The sequence below is a fragment of the Talpa occidentalis genome, unplaced genomic scaffold, assembly GCF_014898055.3.
Source record: "Talpa occidentalis isolate TD23 unplaced genomic scaffold, MPIMG_talOcc4v2.1 talOcc4.5, whole genome shotgun sequence".
Classification (NCBI taxonomy): Eukaryota; Metazoa; Chordata; class Mammalia; order Eulipotyphla; family Talpidae; genus Talpa; species Talpa occidentalis.
This window is the reverse complement of record NW_023604861.1, coordinates 133,611,776-133,628,518: the sequence shown is the minus strand read 5'-3', so window position 1 is coordinate 133,628,518 and position 16,743 is coordinate 133,611,776. Positions and strand designations below refer to the sequence as shown.

The window sequence follows — 16,743 nt, the reverse complement described above, 5'->3', positions numbered from 1 at the left end:
AGGCTAAAGAAAGCATCTATGAAACAAAGGTTTTTGTTGCGTGATAACAAAAAAAAAAAAAGCATTTATGAAATAGCAATTAGGAGATAAATCTCTCTGTAAGTTCAAAAGGAACTCAAGGAGAGGAAGGCGCTTATGGGAGGAACGGAGAGTAAGGGAGTAAAGGAGCCCACACTACTGAAGATTTACAGCTGCACAATAACTGCAGAACCATGAAGTCTGCTGGAGAGAGCAGAGCATTTCAGAAGAGAGGTTAGTTTCAGGCTCCTCTTCCGGGTGCTTTTTTCATGTTAAAATATGCTTTGGTATTTGCTGCACATTACGCTGAGATTGTTTATTTATTCCTCTGTCTTCCCCAAGATTTCCCCCCCTGTGAATTTAGAGCGCACGGGCTTCCCGGGAAGGAGGAGTATGTGCCTTGCACTTATTATGAAGAGGGCTGCAGCGAGGCGGCGGCTCAGCCCCCCGCCAGTCCTGTCCTCGGGAGCAGAGGCATTATCATTTATGACTGGACGGCTCACATGGTCGTTTGGCCAATTTTCCTTCTCTTACTAAATTACTACCTTAGCCAATTTGAAATAATTTTCCAAGCATAAACAGAGAATGTGTTTCCAGCATGTCAGTCAAGCCAACTGAATCATGATCACCCCAGATGGGCTTTTGCAGCCAAATTTTTCAGGCCGGGTAGGAAGCAGAAAGCAAGACTTTGGGGAGCAGGCCTCTATGTGAACCCCGACTGTCACTTCTAGCTCCTGAGATACTGGAGCAGCTAATTCACTTCCTTGAGCCCTGCTTTTCTTAACTGCTGTTAAAATATTGAAAAACTTGTTTACTTCCCAGGGCTGACAACACAGACTAACGTCATAATAAACGTTGTCTCGCACTGCTACAGCAGCTGGTTGGAAGGCTGGCCACAAGGCAGGGGGAGGGAGACGGTTCATCTGCAGTGGCATCAGTGCAGCCTGGATGACCAGGACAGACTTAGGGGTAAGTACTGTTCCCCTTGTTTTGCTTTGCCATTGAAGGGCTGGTGATCCGCTTAGTAATGTGCAAGGCTACGTGACTAGTGCTGATGAAATTTTATTTTTTCTATTGTTATTTTACAGTTTTTAAAAAATGAGATGAATGGGCCTCCCTGGTGGCGCAAGGGGTTAAGATGCAACCTTATGAAGCTGTCCTCAGCCTCTGCAGCACGAATTCGATCCCCCGGCCAGCCAGGGAGCAACCCACATAGCATAGCAGACTTCTCCTGACTCGCCCGCTGTTTCCCTCAGCAGTGTACTTCAGTCAGTCTGCCTGTTCTGTTCCCCACTCTGTCTCTGGTGAATCTCTCACTCCCCACACCTCTGGCCTGTACCCCAGATCTTGTATACACAAATAAATCAGTCTTTAAAAAAAAAAAGAAAAATGAGATGCACGAAAACTGAAGGCAGGTTTAACTTCAGATCTCAAGGGGCTATACTGCTCAGGTAGAAGAAGAGTGGCTCTGCCGAGGGGACCTGGTGCCACCCAGACACCTAACTCAGGTCTAAGAGCAAAAATCAGGAGCAATAGTCTGTGACTTTCCTTTTGTTGAACTTCGGAATTTGGGGTTTCGATGTAACTGGACTTTAAAAGGGCGAGAGGATTTGGCTTTAGAATGGCAATTTTTCCCTGACAGTTTAATAATGGGAATTTAAATTTGGGCCATTTTAAAGCTGCTGACCTGTAGCACATGGCATGTGTTCATTTAGGTTCCGGTAAGTTTTAATCATCAATTCAGTTGAGCAAAATTTGAGATGGGAAATAGCATAAGAATGAATTTTTTTTGCTTTGTCCACAGGGGTCAGAAGCACGTGCTTTTCTAATTTTTTTCAGAGCATTCTGGAAGCAGGGCTGAATTCCACCACCGATCTATGCAACACGAGGCTAGCAGGCAGGAGAGGGGCACCCTTGCAACACAGGGGCCCCAGGGCCAGGCTGTGACCGAACCCGGACATCCTTCCCTCACGGGCAAGGGGCTTTGTTATTAAGCCTCATCAATTAATGTAACAAAGTCCACTGTCCACATCTCATCTTTCTCTTGTGGGAAGAAAACTCCAATTGACAGAAACTGTTGGAGGCATATGCCTGGCCTCTCTCTCTCTGTGTGAAGAACTGAGATACAGACATAAAGCACTTCCCAATTACCAAAGCGTGGTAAAGAGAAGGCCTTTGCGTGACTGAATTAGGAGCTGAAGTAGTTGCTTTCTGTACACATCACCGTTTTTGCTTAAGAGAACAACTCATAGATAATCTGTTTTCCAAACTTGCACATTTGGCAGACATTGTCTCCAAAGTGGACAAAGGAGCCTGTCACTTCAAGGAAAACAACTTACAACATTTGTTTCCAATGATAAAATTTGAGCTTTCACACAAAAATTAGAATTCTGGAAAACCTGTATCTGCCACTGTGAGCTCAACAGCTTCCCAATACTTAAAGACTCGTCTGATGAGAGGGGTGTTCATTTTCATGCATGAGTATTGTTGATGGTAATATAATGTGTCAACATTTAGATGATCCGCACAACTCAGTGAACCACTATTTTTCAAATACCTAATATATCACAAACCACACATGGATAAAAGATCCATTCAATGTGCAATCTAGACAATGGTTTAAACATATTATAATAAGGTTCACTGAGGGCCTCCCCTGGTGGTGCAGCTGCCCGCAGCCTCTGCAGCGCCGGTTTGATCCCCGGCCACCGGCGAGGGTCCCACATGGCGCGCAGACCTCTCCTGTCTCTCCCGCTGCTCCCCTCAGCAGTGTATTTCCTCAGTCTGCCTGTTCTGTTCCCCGCTCTGGCTCTGGTGAATTCTCTCACCCCCCTCCTGCGCTTCTGACTGTACCCAGTGCTTGTATAAATAAATAAATCTTTAAAAAATAAAAAGGTTCACTGATATGGCTTCAGTTTCACACTGCAACTAGTCTTTAAGTAACAACGATTTGCCAAGGTAGTATCAGAGACTATGTAAAATTATGGGATATTAAAACACCTCTCCCTTTCCAACCTCGTAACTGTGGATGGCTGGATTTTCTTCAAGCAAAACAATTTGGAATGTAGAAACACGTATGAGAACGCAGCTCTGTCCTACAGAGCCAGACATAATGTAAAATGGTATCACTTGTTCCTTTCTTTTGTAAATATAGCTATTTTCATTAAAATATGGGGGGGTTGAAATTGTATGGGGAATATAAAAATAAAATTTATTATTAAAAAAAAAGAAAAAAATAAATAAAATATGTTATTCAAGCCAACCTATCACCCATCTATTTCTAAAATTTCTTGGTTTTCATTTGTAGTATGATAAATATCAGTGGATACAACCTAAATAAACATTTGTTAGGGTTCCCAATAATTTTATGGCTGTTAAGGCTATCAGAGATCAAAAGTCTTAAGAATTGGCAGTAGAATTGGCATCTATGGCAGTGGTTAAATCAATCATTTAGGAAATCTCTATCCTTTACACTATGCTGGGAACTGAAGAATCAGGAATAAAAGACACCATCCTTTCCTGCAGTGGTGAACACAGGGTGGCTGAGGTGGGGAAGGCCTAAAGCACTTCAGGCTGAGAAGCAGCAAACCAGGCTCTAGACGGCCTCTTTGCATTGTATGGTTACCTCAGGTTTTAAAGTGGGATCCCAGCAAGCTTCTGGAGAACATCTCATACATGAGAATATTTCCTGTGCCCTGATTTATGGGGTAGCTCTATCAGTCACTGAGGGCAAGTGGGCAGTATTAGACATACAGGTCAGGGACATGCAGACAGGCCTCTGCCCAGCCCCCCACCATATCTCCTAACCAAATCAAGTCTCAACAAAGTAAACAGTGTGCTGAGCTGTGCTTAAGCTTTAATCGCTTCTCTAACCAGCCCCCCTACAGAAATGGTTCTTCTCGCTGAATGGGAAAAGCAGAGGAGCAATCTAGCCTGACTCCACCAAATGAAACAACTTAGATTTGGAGCAAATACACTTTTAAACAGTTGTATTCTTTTTCCTTCTGCATATTCATCACCTCAAATGTCATGCAAATTCAATCTCTGCCTACATGACATAATAGCATTTTGTGAACAATTCCCCCAGAACTTCTATGAATTCTGTCAATGCAAATGGCAACTGAACGACTATTACCATGAGGGTGAAGAGCCTTCCCTGGTTTATTTTATTAGGGAATGGGCACTGAAGTTGGTCTCTGGGGCAATTCTCTTCTGAATTCTCCTGTCTGAATAACTGCTTATTGTTCTTGGTTGCATTCTAGAATTAGCTCACCAGTTCTTTCCAAAAGCATGGCTTTGAATTAAATGTGGGTACATATTCAAAAACTGCAAACTATATGTGAATAGTATACAGCTATTTTACATTTTCAACATCATGTACAAGCTGTGGGAACATCTGGTGTTTTGCAAATTTGGGTAAATCCAGCTGCACTTTCTTTTCCAAATGTGGCCTCTGACATGTGTGGGTTGTATTTCAGTTTGGATTTTATACTCTTTCTCCCCAGGACAGCACTGTGTGATTTTAAACATGCATTTTCCCTAAACTTTTCCTCTCTGAATGGATAATTTAAATCTTTTAATTAAAAATAATCAGGAAAATTATAAAGCTAGTCTGAAAGACATAACATTAATTTTAAATGTAGCTATAAGTTACCTGACTCAGTAGAAAACCACCTCTTGAGACAGTCTGCAATAAAAAGCCATCTTGCTGAGTATTCCAAAAGGAAGGCCATGCCATAATGAACTTACTCAACCTTTATTGGGTCAGCTCTGGTTCTTTTCCTCAGAAAAATGAACATAGATGCACAAATAATTGCGTCATACATTGTCAGGTGGTTGAAGGGCATCTTAAAGGTGTAATTAAAAAACTGAGGTGATGGGAAACTGCTATAATTTAAAATCACCTGACTTTAAACATGGTAACTAAAACTCTGAGTGGTCTCTCCATTCAACTCTTTTTTTTCTTTTTTTTTTAAGGATTTATTTATACAAGAACCGGGGTACAGGCCAGATACGTGGGAGGGTGAAAGGATTCACCAGAGACAAAGCGGGGAACAGAACAGGCAGACTGATGAAACACACTGCTGAGGGGAGCACTGGGCACAACAGGAGAGGTCTGCGTGCCATGTGGGACCCTCACTGGCAGGCCGGGAGTGAACCGGCGCTGCAGAGACTGTGGACAGCTTCACAGTGTGGTGCTCCATTCAACTCTTAAATTTAATCATGAATCAATTATTGCTGGGGAACTCTAGAATGTTCTATCCACTTCCACATACATGCTCACAATCAGCATGTGGTCTTGGTGAGCTGGGCAGCTTTGCTGCTGGCCTCATTTAAAACTGCCTGCAGGGGACTCCCTGGTGGCGCAAGGGGTTAAGCACCATACTATGAAGCAATCCACTGCCTCTGCAGCAAGAGTTCAATACCTGGCCAGGGAGCTGACCCACAGGGCGCAGCAGATCTCTCCTCTCTCCTTGCTGCTCCCCTCAGCAGTGTATTTCAGTCAGTCTGCCTGTTCTGTTCCCCGCTCTGTCTCTGGTGGATCCTCTCACCCTTCCCTATCTCTGGTCTGTACCCCAGCTCTTGAATGCATAAATAAATAAATCTTTAAAAAATTTAAAAAAAAAAAAACTGCCTTCAGTCTGAGGGGAGGGAATGTCTTAGATAGAAGAAGACCCTCCATCTTCCCCACTGGTCTGTCTGCTTCTCTGCCTCCTCCAGTCAGTTCACAGGAACCAAGTCTGTGAATTACTTATCACTTGGTTTGGTGCCCTCCCCCCAGGACATGTTTCCTGCATTGCTATGCATATCTGGACTTTGACCACCTTCCAAGTCGAGAGTTTGCTAGATTCTGGTCTTTCCCCATATACTGCCAGGTTCCTGCCCGCCCTCCTCATTCAGACCCAGCTCTGCTCTGAACACATCGCATGCAGGCTGCTTCACGTGGCAGAAAATGCATGGGCTGTGCCCCCGCTGCTCTGGCCCCACATCTTGTAGAGGCTCCAGCTCCTGTGACTCAAGCTGCTTGTGCTCCGACTTCCCAGAGACAGGATCATCTGGGGACAAAGAGTAAAGACTCTGGAATAATTCTCCTTGAGTCCAGATTGTGGCTCTTCTTAACTTTACGAAGACTCATTTTCCTCATCCATTGTAATAAGGAGGTAGAGATCTATGTGCTTCCTGAGGCTAAACCACACAGCTGACAAGGGGCAGGTTCAGAGGTCAAAGCCAGGTGTGTGACTTCCAACTTGTGATCTTTTCAAATATATCAGGCTACCTCCTTTGAAATCATCTTTATTTTCTTCTCTAATTCAGATGATTATTTTCTTTTTACAGCAGTGACTATAAAATTTTTTTAAAGTTGTTAACTAGATTATTTGAGTTATAATAATAAAACATGAAGCCCTTGGTTATCTACCCCTATTAACTTAGTCAATTAGTGAATTAGCTAAAACCAGTATTCTCCATAGATGTTAAAACTGCTATTTGTGCCAATCTCCAAGTGAAAGACTTAAAGTTCTTCCAACTTCGGACCAACCAGAGGAATCCCAGTGGCTTGAAATTCTTCACCCTGACACCCAACTTTCAGGATAATATTCGCCATAATAAAAATACTTGGGACAGGATATTAGGTAGATGTGTCAACTTAGGGGAAAGTTCTGGCAGCGGCAAAGATGGGCAGAGATGATCAAAAGAAGTGGACGGGCAGTCCAGCTCAGCAGCCTGGACCAAAGGCCTGGAGTTTTCTAGGAGAGAAAATGCCGGGGTCCATGCAGTAGGAAGCTTACATTCATTTTGCAATGGTGAGAGGGCAACCTACAATATCTATCCTGAGAAACCAGACAGTGGCAAAGAGCCAGGTCAGGTTTTAGAGTCCAACATAAGGACTCAGACCTGAGCACAGAGCAGCAGCTGGAAAACGCAACAGACACTCCAGTGTATATTCCATCACCAAGTCACAGCCTACTGACACTCAGCGAGGCTGTCACCTTGGCTCTGAGTGCAAAGCCAGTTCTTCCCGGCCCTTGGTGATGTGGACCGGGAAGGAACTGAAAGCCCCATGGTTCTTGCCCCTTGTCAGGACAGGAAAGGACAGGAAGCAGCATTTTATTAAGAGAACTAACTGCAACATGTAAAAGACGTGTAAATTTGAACAGCCGGTGTCTCATCTAGACTACTTGCACATCTATGATAAGAGAAAATGATTTCCAAATTAAAACACCTCTTACTTAGCAAAAACAAATAAATAAAATGCTAAACATATAATTATTCCCCATTTCAAGAAAGGAAATAAAAGCCAAATGAATGAGCAATTTCACTTTTTCTAAAGCATTCGATCGACTTTGAGCGATCCTTTTGGTTACCTTGGTCACAGCTTTTGGGGAAAACGTAATTGCATCCACCACAGTGATGAGGTCACCTGGGTGGAGGCGATCAAAGTACTTCGTGCAGACGTCATAGGCGTGAAGCCACTCCGGCGAGGACTCCGGGACTTGCTTAATGAGGTGAGGGTCTCCGGTCCAGAACAACTTCTGCAACCAGACGGTATACAGAGAGCTTGGGGAAAGCATCTGCCCATCCTTGTCAGGGATTTTGGGAACAAGTTTGGAAATAGATAAGATATTTTGACTTGAAAGAATTGGCTCCAATGCTTCCAGAGGATTTGTGTTTTCATCTGTCAGTTTTTTATAATTAAGACCTAGTGGGAAGAGGAAAAAAAGACAGCTCATTCCAACCTAAAACTCCAGGAGCTTTCAAACATGCAACAGCCTCCGGCACGGCTGATGAAAGACTGATCTAGCAATTTAGCCATAACAGTCTGTCAACTAGATACAAGATCTGAGTTCTGGTCCAGCCTGCACTTAACCCCTGGTGCACTCCTGGCCTGTCACTCCATCTCTCCCAGCCTCACCTCCTTGCCCGTCCGGGAGGTGGAGGCATCTCCTCAGCCTTCCGCAGCCTCTAGATTTCAGTAACCTGTGTCAACGCTGCTGTGACTCACCTGGCCTCTCACCAACTCCTAGAGTCAGAAGCAGAACCTCCCTCCTTTTTCTCCTGTCAAGTCCAGTGTCTAACTTGGTTCCTCAGTAAGCAACTGATAAACTAAAGCAAATTCAGCTCGTAACATATCTCACCACTGTTATGAGTATCAAATGAATACAGATTTGAAAGCTCCTTATAAATGATAAAATATTATACTGGTTTAACGTATTTCATCTTTAAGATATAAACACATTCTAAAGATTTCTGTAACTTATCAAAGATGTAAAGGCTCTTATTTTAAGGACTCCAGTGGATAGTCTATCACCAAGTCACAGCTTACTGACACCCATTTTAGGGGTTCAATTCAACCACAGGTAAGTAGTTGAATCATGCTTTAAGGCTTAAGTTTCAAGGTTCTAGGCTCCTGAAGTAAAATGCGCCAAACGGTCTACTGTGAAGTGTCTCGGGCTTGTCATTTCTACAGATAAATATAACCAGTGTGAGTAGGGAAAGGTCTCTGGAGCATTCGCCAAGCAGTCAGTCACTGTGTGACCATCAATAGGGCTCTTAGTTTCTCTGGTATTTAATTCCCACAACCTTGAGTCACGGAGTGGGAAAGATAACTGAAGTTAATGAGCATCAAAACCCCGTGGTGCAGACCTATGCTCGTCACAGCGCAGGACAGCACTGAGTGCAGGTTAATCCCCGTATTTAATGCAAAGAGAGAGCCCAAGCACAGGAACAATCGTCTCACCTGATGCAACGACCTTAAATTTCTTCAGTAACCGGATGTGGGTTTCTGGTTTAATGGCATCCTTCCCAAAATCTGCACAGCCACAGCTTTCCAGAAGAGTGAAATAGTAGAGCAGCCTTTCATGATCAAAGCCGCTAATAGTGGGGTAAATGTACTTGACCATGTGCTTGTGAAAGGCTTCGGGGTCAGTCTTCAAAGTCTCGAAGAGATGAAGGGCCTGGGCTCGATTTTCAATTTCTATTGTGGACAAACTAGAATTAGGAGACAGAGAAACATAAAGAAACAAAACGAATGAATGAATCAAACACAACAAAGATAAACTTTTAGACTCTAGACCAAATGAATGGCTACCAGAAAGGAAGGCCGAGAGGGGAGTGGCAGTCGTGCAGACGAGGTCAGCCGTGTAGACGAGGTCAGCCGTGTGTGAGGGGCAGAGCTGGGCAGACGGAGCTGAGCCAGCATGTGCAGCACCGACTTACAAAGACGCACAACCCGAGCTTGCGTTATAATGCAATGGTCTGTCAATAAGTTTTTTTTTTAAAGAATGAAACTGTTAAGATTAGATTATTGTCCTTCATTAAACAACAAGCATTTTTCTTTTTTGCTACCCCAGGAAGAAAGACTACTCCTTCAAGCCCCATCTCCCCGTGTAATGAGAGACAGCAAACCTCCAGGGTGGGGTTAGTTCCCGCACAGGAAAACAAGCCTGCCAGGCTCCTGCTACTGCACCGCCCAGTTCTCACACTCTCTCCCTGGGCCCACCGCAACCCCGCCAGGCGCACCACCTCACCCTCCCGAGCCTGGGAACACAGCCTGAAACTCGGTAAGTGGGAAATGAAGGCAGATCTGCCAGTGCCCTCTTCTCACTCTTCACCCCTACAAAAACGTACACGCTGAACTTCATTATAGAAATGTAATCAACCTTGTTACTCCAGGAATTTAGGAAGTCACCCCAGATTTTAGGCATAAGTTTTCCATCCAAGAGTCACGAACTGATATTCAAAACATGCAGATCTTATGCTGTGTTCAAACGGAATTAAAATAGGAAAGAATAGACAGACATTTGTACTCTCACTTGAACTCTCTGTAGTCAGGAATGCCACCTGAATAAAACATGTATCTTAGTATTTTCACCTTTAGTTAGGTGTCTTTATGACATAACTTAAGAAGTCATTTAAGGTTAAACCGTTGGGAAAAGTCTTAAGAAGTTGTCTGGTGGATCAGTTCATATTTTCAAGTGAAGCGGGGGAGTTTATACTTTTATCTCATGCTTTTTTCCTGGACAAAATAGTGGTGCCCCTGTCAGTGTGATGCCAGTGCCCCATGCTGGGCCTCGTACCCACTCATCTTAGGAGTTGGCCCTGCAGGCAGCCCCAGGAGACACGCCCAGGCCCGGGGCTCTCAGCGGCAGCCCTGAGAATGCAGGGGGCAGTGCGTGAGGTCTCCAGCAGCATCCAAGTTCAAGTTCACAGAGTTTCACAGCCACTCCTCTGAAAGAGGATGCTCTGGCTACTGGAATCACCACTTTCAGAATGTGCCGAGACATTTGTTTGGTTTACAGAGACAAAGTTAACACAAATTATGCTTTGAGATTTACATGATAGTCTGATAATAGGTGAGATCTGAGCATCAATCTATAAGTCAAAACACCAAGTAATTTTAAAGTGTTCTTTTAACTTGTATTTCAAAAGAAATCTTTTATTTCTTTTAAGGCACAATTCAAACATATCCCCCAAAAAACCCATCTGTAAAAATGCCCTTGATCTATTAAAAATAAATCCCCTTTCTATTCTGAGTATCCTTCTATTCCGAGCCTCGTAACAGGCTTCACCATTTATTACCTTGTCTGTCTCCCTCACTAGCAAAGTACCACTTGTGGTACAGCTGGCACCACCCTTCTTTATCCTAAGTTTTTCAGTCTCCAGCTCTAGTGTGTGCTACACAGGAAGCATTCAACACGTGTCATGAATGCAAAATAACACAAATGTAAGGCTTTCTACAGCCAAGGTGTGGTATCAGCACAAACAACAATGTAAAGTAACGCAAAAAGGCCCGCAATCACATTTAATCACATTTCAATTAAGAGCTGATCACTAAAGAGAGGACTTCAGCAGACAGATATCAATGATGACAGAAGGCATAAGTATTTGGGCTTGGTGTTAGAGAAAGGAAGGAAGCAAAAATATCAACCAAATATCAAGATGCAAAAGTGAGCACAGAGCTGGCTGGTGGAAAATTTTCTCGATCCTCTCACTCCTCAAAATATGCAGTGGCATCTGTGAAAGACATGTGCACACAGTGGGGCATGACAGGGATTTCACGTGTTTCTGACGTTCCCTCATAGTTTGCAAAATGAAGCTTGAAAGCAATGTCGAGACTGCACACCCATTACCATGCTGGTGTGGACACACACTTGTGGGCAGCGCCACAGGTCCAGAGAGGGTGGAAAACCAACTTGCACCAAGTATGCAGACACCTATGCTAAGCAAGTTAAACCAACATAACTGTCAGCTCACAGGTGAGAAACTGTCTTCTGAGTGGTTAAGTGAGTTGCCTAAGCCCTAGTCACAGAGCAGTCACTGAATCGTGAAGGTGAACGGCTCACACTCACAACGGCTAGAGTCACAGGATTCTTTCTGTAACGTGGACATCAATTCTCTCTCCCAGCATGGACTCAGAGTCTCTTCACTCCTTATTCCCTGATAAACCAAGGATTCGAGACGGACTCATCTACAAATGGACAGACAACGATTACATCATAGCAGTTTTAGTTCCTCTGCGTTTGCCCTGATTCTGAATAAAGACTCTCTCAATCAACTTTCCTTGCCCACCTACTTTTTCTTCTGTGCCTACAATTCAGTTTGCCCGATGTGCAATTTGACCTAATTCCCTTGTCAAGAGAGATACTGGAATACTGTACTGACACATGATAAATACCAAACCCTCCTTCTTCAGTAAATTACAATGTGCTAAGATCGTTTATAGATGCTCGTAATCAATAATCCATTTTAACAGTCTCCACTGAAGGCAGCAGTTATCTTCACTTTGGAACAAGAAATGAAATCTCTGCTTAGAAAACCATCCCCAAGAACCCACATTTAAAGGAGCAGGAAGAAATGCCACAGGGTTACTGTAGACTTCTCCCTCATCAAATGAATGATCACCCTTAAAACTGTTTAAGTGCTTTTCTTGAACCGGGTTTTAGCTGTAAAGCAGCTTACACAGAGCGCATATATTTAATGTTCGGAGATTAAGCATAGGAACTAACTAGCGATAGTGGTACCCAATGCAGAAGGAAGACATCATTAGTGCTAATGCCAAGATGAATGTGTTCTGTAATGGTGACAAACTGCGCATCAACAAAAAATGTGATTCAAGAATGGCATGTTTTGAAAAAACTCAGAGTCACAGAGGAACACTCATTTAAATATATTTTTCTTTGCTCATTCTGAGACTGGGTGGCCATGCAATTCCATTTGCTGGCTGCAAGGAATACGCCATAGGAGAGGCAGGGGAGGGGAGGAAGGGCTGGGAGGAGTGGGCGCAGGGAAGGTTGTTGGCGAAGGCTGGGAGAAAGGGCAGGGAAGGGAGGAGGCTTTCTCAGGCTGAGGACAGAATGACGCAAATGGATGGTCACGAAGTGAGCGAACAGGACTCTACCACCGACTGCTGCGAAAGGGACAGCTCTACCCTCTCAGCCATAACTCATCCCTCTAACCACGGATGGACTTGATGCGGCTGACTTGATCTGCAAAGCCGCCTGACAGCGGAGAATAGGATTCTGCAGGGAAAATGGGGTCAAAATAATGGTGGCATTTTTCAGTTTTGCAAACATGTTGGCTAAATGTCCTTGCAAACGGAAAAGTGGATCCATGGGACATTGATCAGAAGATGACTGCCACAGCGTCTGAGTCACAGGAATTCCTTGTCACAGGAATTCTTGTGAGGTGCTGTGGATTGTCTGTGAATAGTGGTGTCGTGGAAGCCACGTGAACACACTTGAGCTCCTTTACAAAGACAGTCCTGACCCCTCATGAACTGAGTATCTCCATTTAACCTTTCCCACTCTTAAATTATTCCTGGTCTTGAATTTTATCTTAATTTTAAATGTTATGACATACTTTTAATAAGCTAAGTTAGCTTACACCTCCCTCTATACACTAGCTATTCTCACATTACTCAACTGAGCCAGGCTTCCTCTAAGGGAGAAAGAGAGGAAAGAGCAGGCCAAAATTTAGAATTCTCAACAATGTGGTAATCTGAACACCAACCTAAACTATGAGCAAAAGCCACCCTGAGGCGAGATTCTGTGTACCTTCTGCGCCAACTGAGGAAAAAGTAGATACCTGAGAGTTTACTCCTCTCTTTACAGCTCTACCTTGCTCTTACCCATCCTTGCACCTGAGGCCAAAAGAATCCTACAGAGAACAGGAAATTGAGTGTGGAAATAGCACAGCACAGACCCACTCTATCGGGCCCTTCCCCCAAGCCTACAGGAGCTTGACGCTGTCAACAATGCAAAGATGGTATGGCGACGTCTGCTGTGCATGCATAGTCCCTGGAGCAATCAGTCACCCATGTGCCTGAAAGTCCTAATCCTGGAGCTTCATGGAAATGCAGACTGGCTTTCAGATCTGCTGCCTAAATGAGACAGGAAGAGATAGAGAATGCGCTGAGGTGGATTGTCAGAGGTAGCTCTGCCCAAGTTGTCCTCCGCTCCCTCAGCAACAGGCACAATGGTATTCCTTCAGCTACTCAAAAACGCCAGGACCTTTCCTGCCACAGAACCTGTTCCCTGTGCCTAAAATGCCTGTCCTTCCAGTCTCCTTCAACAGGCATCTCCTTCCATGTCCAAAAAGCAGCTTCGCTGCCTACTCTTTGTGTTTTTCATGTTATGGTACCTACTATGACCAGTGATTTTGTTTTTGGCTGTTTCGAGTGTGTGCTTTGGGATGGGGAAGTAGGAGGCCCTAGGATGTTAGTTCTGTAAGGGTAAGGACGTATTTCTCTTGTTCAGCACTCAAACCTACCCCCGGAGCACAAAGAGACTATTAAAAAATAATACCTAATAAATGAACAAAAGTGTCACAAGACTACTAATTTCAGTGAATGAATGAAATTAACTTAGTGAATGGGGTACAAGAGACTATAAAAACACTATTATTTAATGAATGAACACATGTGGTACTATTCTAGCAACTGAAAGCATCCCTGGCATTTTTAAATGATCCTGTATCCAAACCGTAAAGACAGTCATGGAGTCAGCAGGACTAACAAAGAACCATGACAGGAATGACTGCGGCAGCACTACTCTCCTCCATGCATCTTCACGCTCCCCTACAGGAGTCCTGGTGACTGAGGAAACAAAGACTCAAGAGGATCAGGGAAGGCTCTGGGCACTCAGTTGGTGGTGATGGCCAGTTGATCTGGATCTTGAAACATAGTCTCACTCTAGCACCATCCCCCACCAGAAGGCCTCAAGTCCTAGTTAATGTTGTCTATGGATCCACCAAAGAGACACCAAGGAGTGAAGGTGGGCACTCGGTCCAGAGAGAGAGAGATGGTAGAACATCCCTGAACTTGGGTTGCTGAACATGTCCCAGTAGAATTGAGAAGCCACCCGAGCTGTTGTCTGCCAGCTGGGCCAACTCCAGGCCACTCAAAGCCACCGATGCTGTTGAAACTGCTAAGGGCAAGAAAGTGACAAGGAAAAGTAAGGGAGAATTAAAGAAACCAGGAACTCAAGGATGCGTGTTTGAGAGAATTAGGTCTTCCTTACAGGAGTAAAGCCCAGGAAAAACTGCCCTTTGTTAAGCAGAGAGTAAGTGTCAGGTACAATAGACTTGATATTTCATCATTAAACATTTAATTTTTATTACACCTTCCCCCAGAATTAAGGAGAGTGAGCTCAGAGAATTGCTTGGTGAGGATACACAGCTGGAGAGAGGCACAGTTAGGATTTGCCCCAGCTCTTCTGGTGTGAAGGTCACGTTCTACTGCAGTGCTGCTCCCCCAAACCTGCACTGAGGCAGGTAATCTCTCCAAACTCAACAGAGAGGAAGGAAAATGTAAAATTAGAGGGATACCAAATTCAGGGGGAAAATGACTTTGTGAAGGAACAGGAACACAACCCTAAGGCAAAGAACTTTCTTTTCCTTGTGCACTGACCTGTTAACTTCCCATGGCGTTGACCCAGCAAGCAAATGTTGGGCAATTTCTGTCGTATTAGCAAAGCTGATTTTTAATACCCGTGGAGCTGAGTCTGACTGAACAGGCAGGCAAATTACTGCCATTTCCGTGAAGAACAGGAGCACCCAACACCACTTGCTAAATCAGTATTAGGTGTTTGTTACTCGTGAGCAATGACGCCAGGAGGCAATGATTTCCTGCTTTTGTAATTGCTGCGCATCGAGGCCTAATCACCCCGCGATCAGGTGTGACGAGATGCCGCCACGTCGTCACATCACCAGGCTGCCTGATAATTTCAATATACTCAGAGACCAATGAAGCATCCTGTTTGTATGGCTTTGACAGCTTTTTATGTAACATTCAATGAAAGGGAAAAGATATTTAATAAAATGCCAATATACATAAGAAACATTTGAACATGTTAGTGCCCCTCAAAAAAGGCGACCTCAGCACAGTATTTATCCCAGAGAAAATGCTCACCCAAATAGCAATCCGTAAATACTTAAAATGTAGATGCCAAAATTTCAAGTGATTAATGAGAATGAGAGCATCTAATCTGTAAGCATTTCTTGCCTGTTCGGGGGGATTCGACCTATTTCCATACCCCTGCTCTGCTTTTTCTGTCCCTCCGCTGGCTGCTTTGCCTCGACCGCTCGCTGAGGAAGGTGCTCGGAGCGTCTGAGTCTCCTTCCTCTCTCTACGCCGAGTCCCAGAGCACGCGCCCCACACCGTGGACCCAGCACCTCTGTGCACCTCTGTGCACGCGGCTCCCAAGGCAGCATTTCCAGCTCCATCTTCTCTGGGGTTCCAGACCAGGAAGATCCAGGGCCGACCTGACCTTTCCACTCGGCTGCTCCAGCAACGTGCAGCTTCCCCACACCCTCCTTCCCTCACGCTGGCCTCAGTCACCTCGTCTTGTTGTGTGATGTCAGCATCCTATTGGCAGACCAAGTAACAACCTGAGGTGATTCATGACCCTTCCACACTCACCTTCGTATCACCTCTGTCCTTACTAAGTGCTGCTCATTTCACCTTCCACAGATTTTGAAACCCATTCTCACCTTCCCTTCTGTATTTCAAAACTATCCCAAACCATGGTCACTCACCGCTACCTGTTACGATCCTGGCCTCCCAACTAGCGTGTGTATGTCTTTGCTCACCGCCCTAAAATCTTTCCTCAACACGGTTACCTAAATGATGGTATCAAAATGCACAGCAGATCACATTGCCTCCCTCTCAGTTACTAAAGCCCTCAAATAGCCCTCCTGCTACTCTCAGGAGAAAGCCCAAAGCCCTCAGGGGAGCCTTGCACAGGCCTGCTATCTGGTCTGGCTTCCAGGCTTCCCCACGGCCCCACATCACACTCTGCTCCTCCTGGCCCTCTGGGCCTCACCCACTCTGCCCACCTGCTAAGCCTCAGGCTTGTGTCCCTGCCTGCCAAGGGCTGTTGTCTCCCCAGAACATGGTTCTCTTCCTGTCATGTATTGGCCTCACTATTTAGGTCAGAGCTTAAGCGCTACTTCCTGATGAGCACCTTCCATAGCCACGTCAAACTCCATCACGGGGCTCTCTTACTCTGCATGTGTCATGCTGCTTATGTTATTTCTCAATTATTATCTGTCTCCAACAATTGACAGTAATACCCAGGCAGCCAGACCACTCACTTCTGCGTCCCCCAAAACTCTCGTGTCTAACACTGTGCCTGGTACAAAACCAACTCTCCATAAAAACCTTTGAACAGGGGCCTCCCCAGCGGCACAGCGGGTTAAGCACAGCACTGTGAAGCTGTCCCGCAGCCT

At 44.8% G+C, this 16,743-nt stretch overlaps 1 protein-coding gene and 1 long non-coding RNA gene across 2 annotated transcripts in view; one reads left to right on the top strand and one right to left on the bottom strand.

The window, feature by feature from the left end:
* NBAS (NBAS subunit of NRZ tethering complex) overlaps window positions 1-16,743 on the bottom strand; it is a 253,228-nt gene that overhangs the window by 56,026 nt on the left and 180,459 nt on the right. Inside the window, exons 44-45 of the mRNA XM_037528501.2 lie at window positions 8,756-9,006; window positions 7,383-7,717 (exon numbers count right to left, since the gene is read on the bottom strand). Coding sequence (XP_037384398.1) covers window positions 7,383-7,717; window positions 8,756-9,006 — 586 coding nt within the window. The remainder of the gene's footprint in view (window positions 1-7,382; window positions 7,718-8,755; window positions 9,007-16,743) is intronic.
* LOC129146867 (uncharacterized) lies at window positions 202-2,867 on the top strand. Its single transcript, XR_008554170.1, has 3 exons — window positions 202-252; window positions 841-987; window positions 1,823-2,867. It is a non-coding gene; the product is annotated as an uncharacterized LOC129146867 (long non-coding RNA).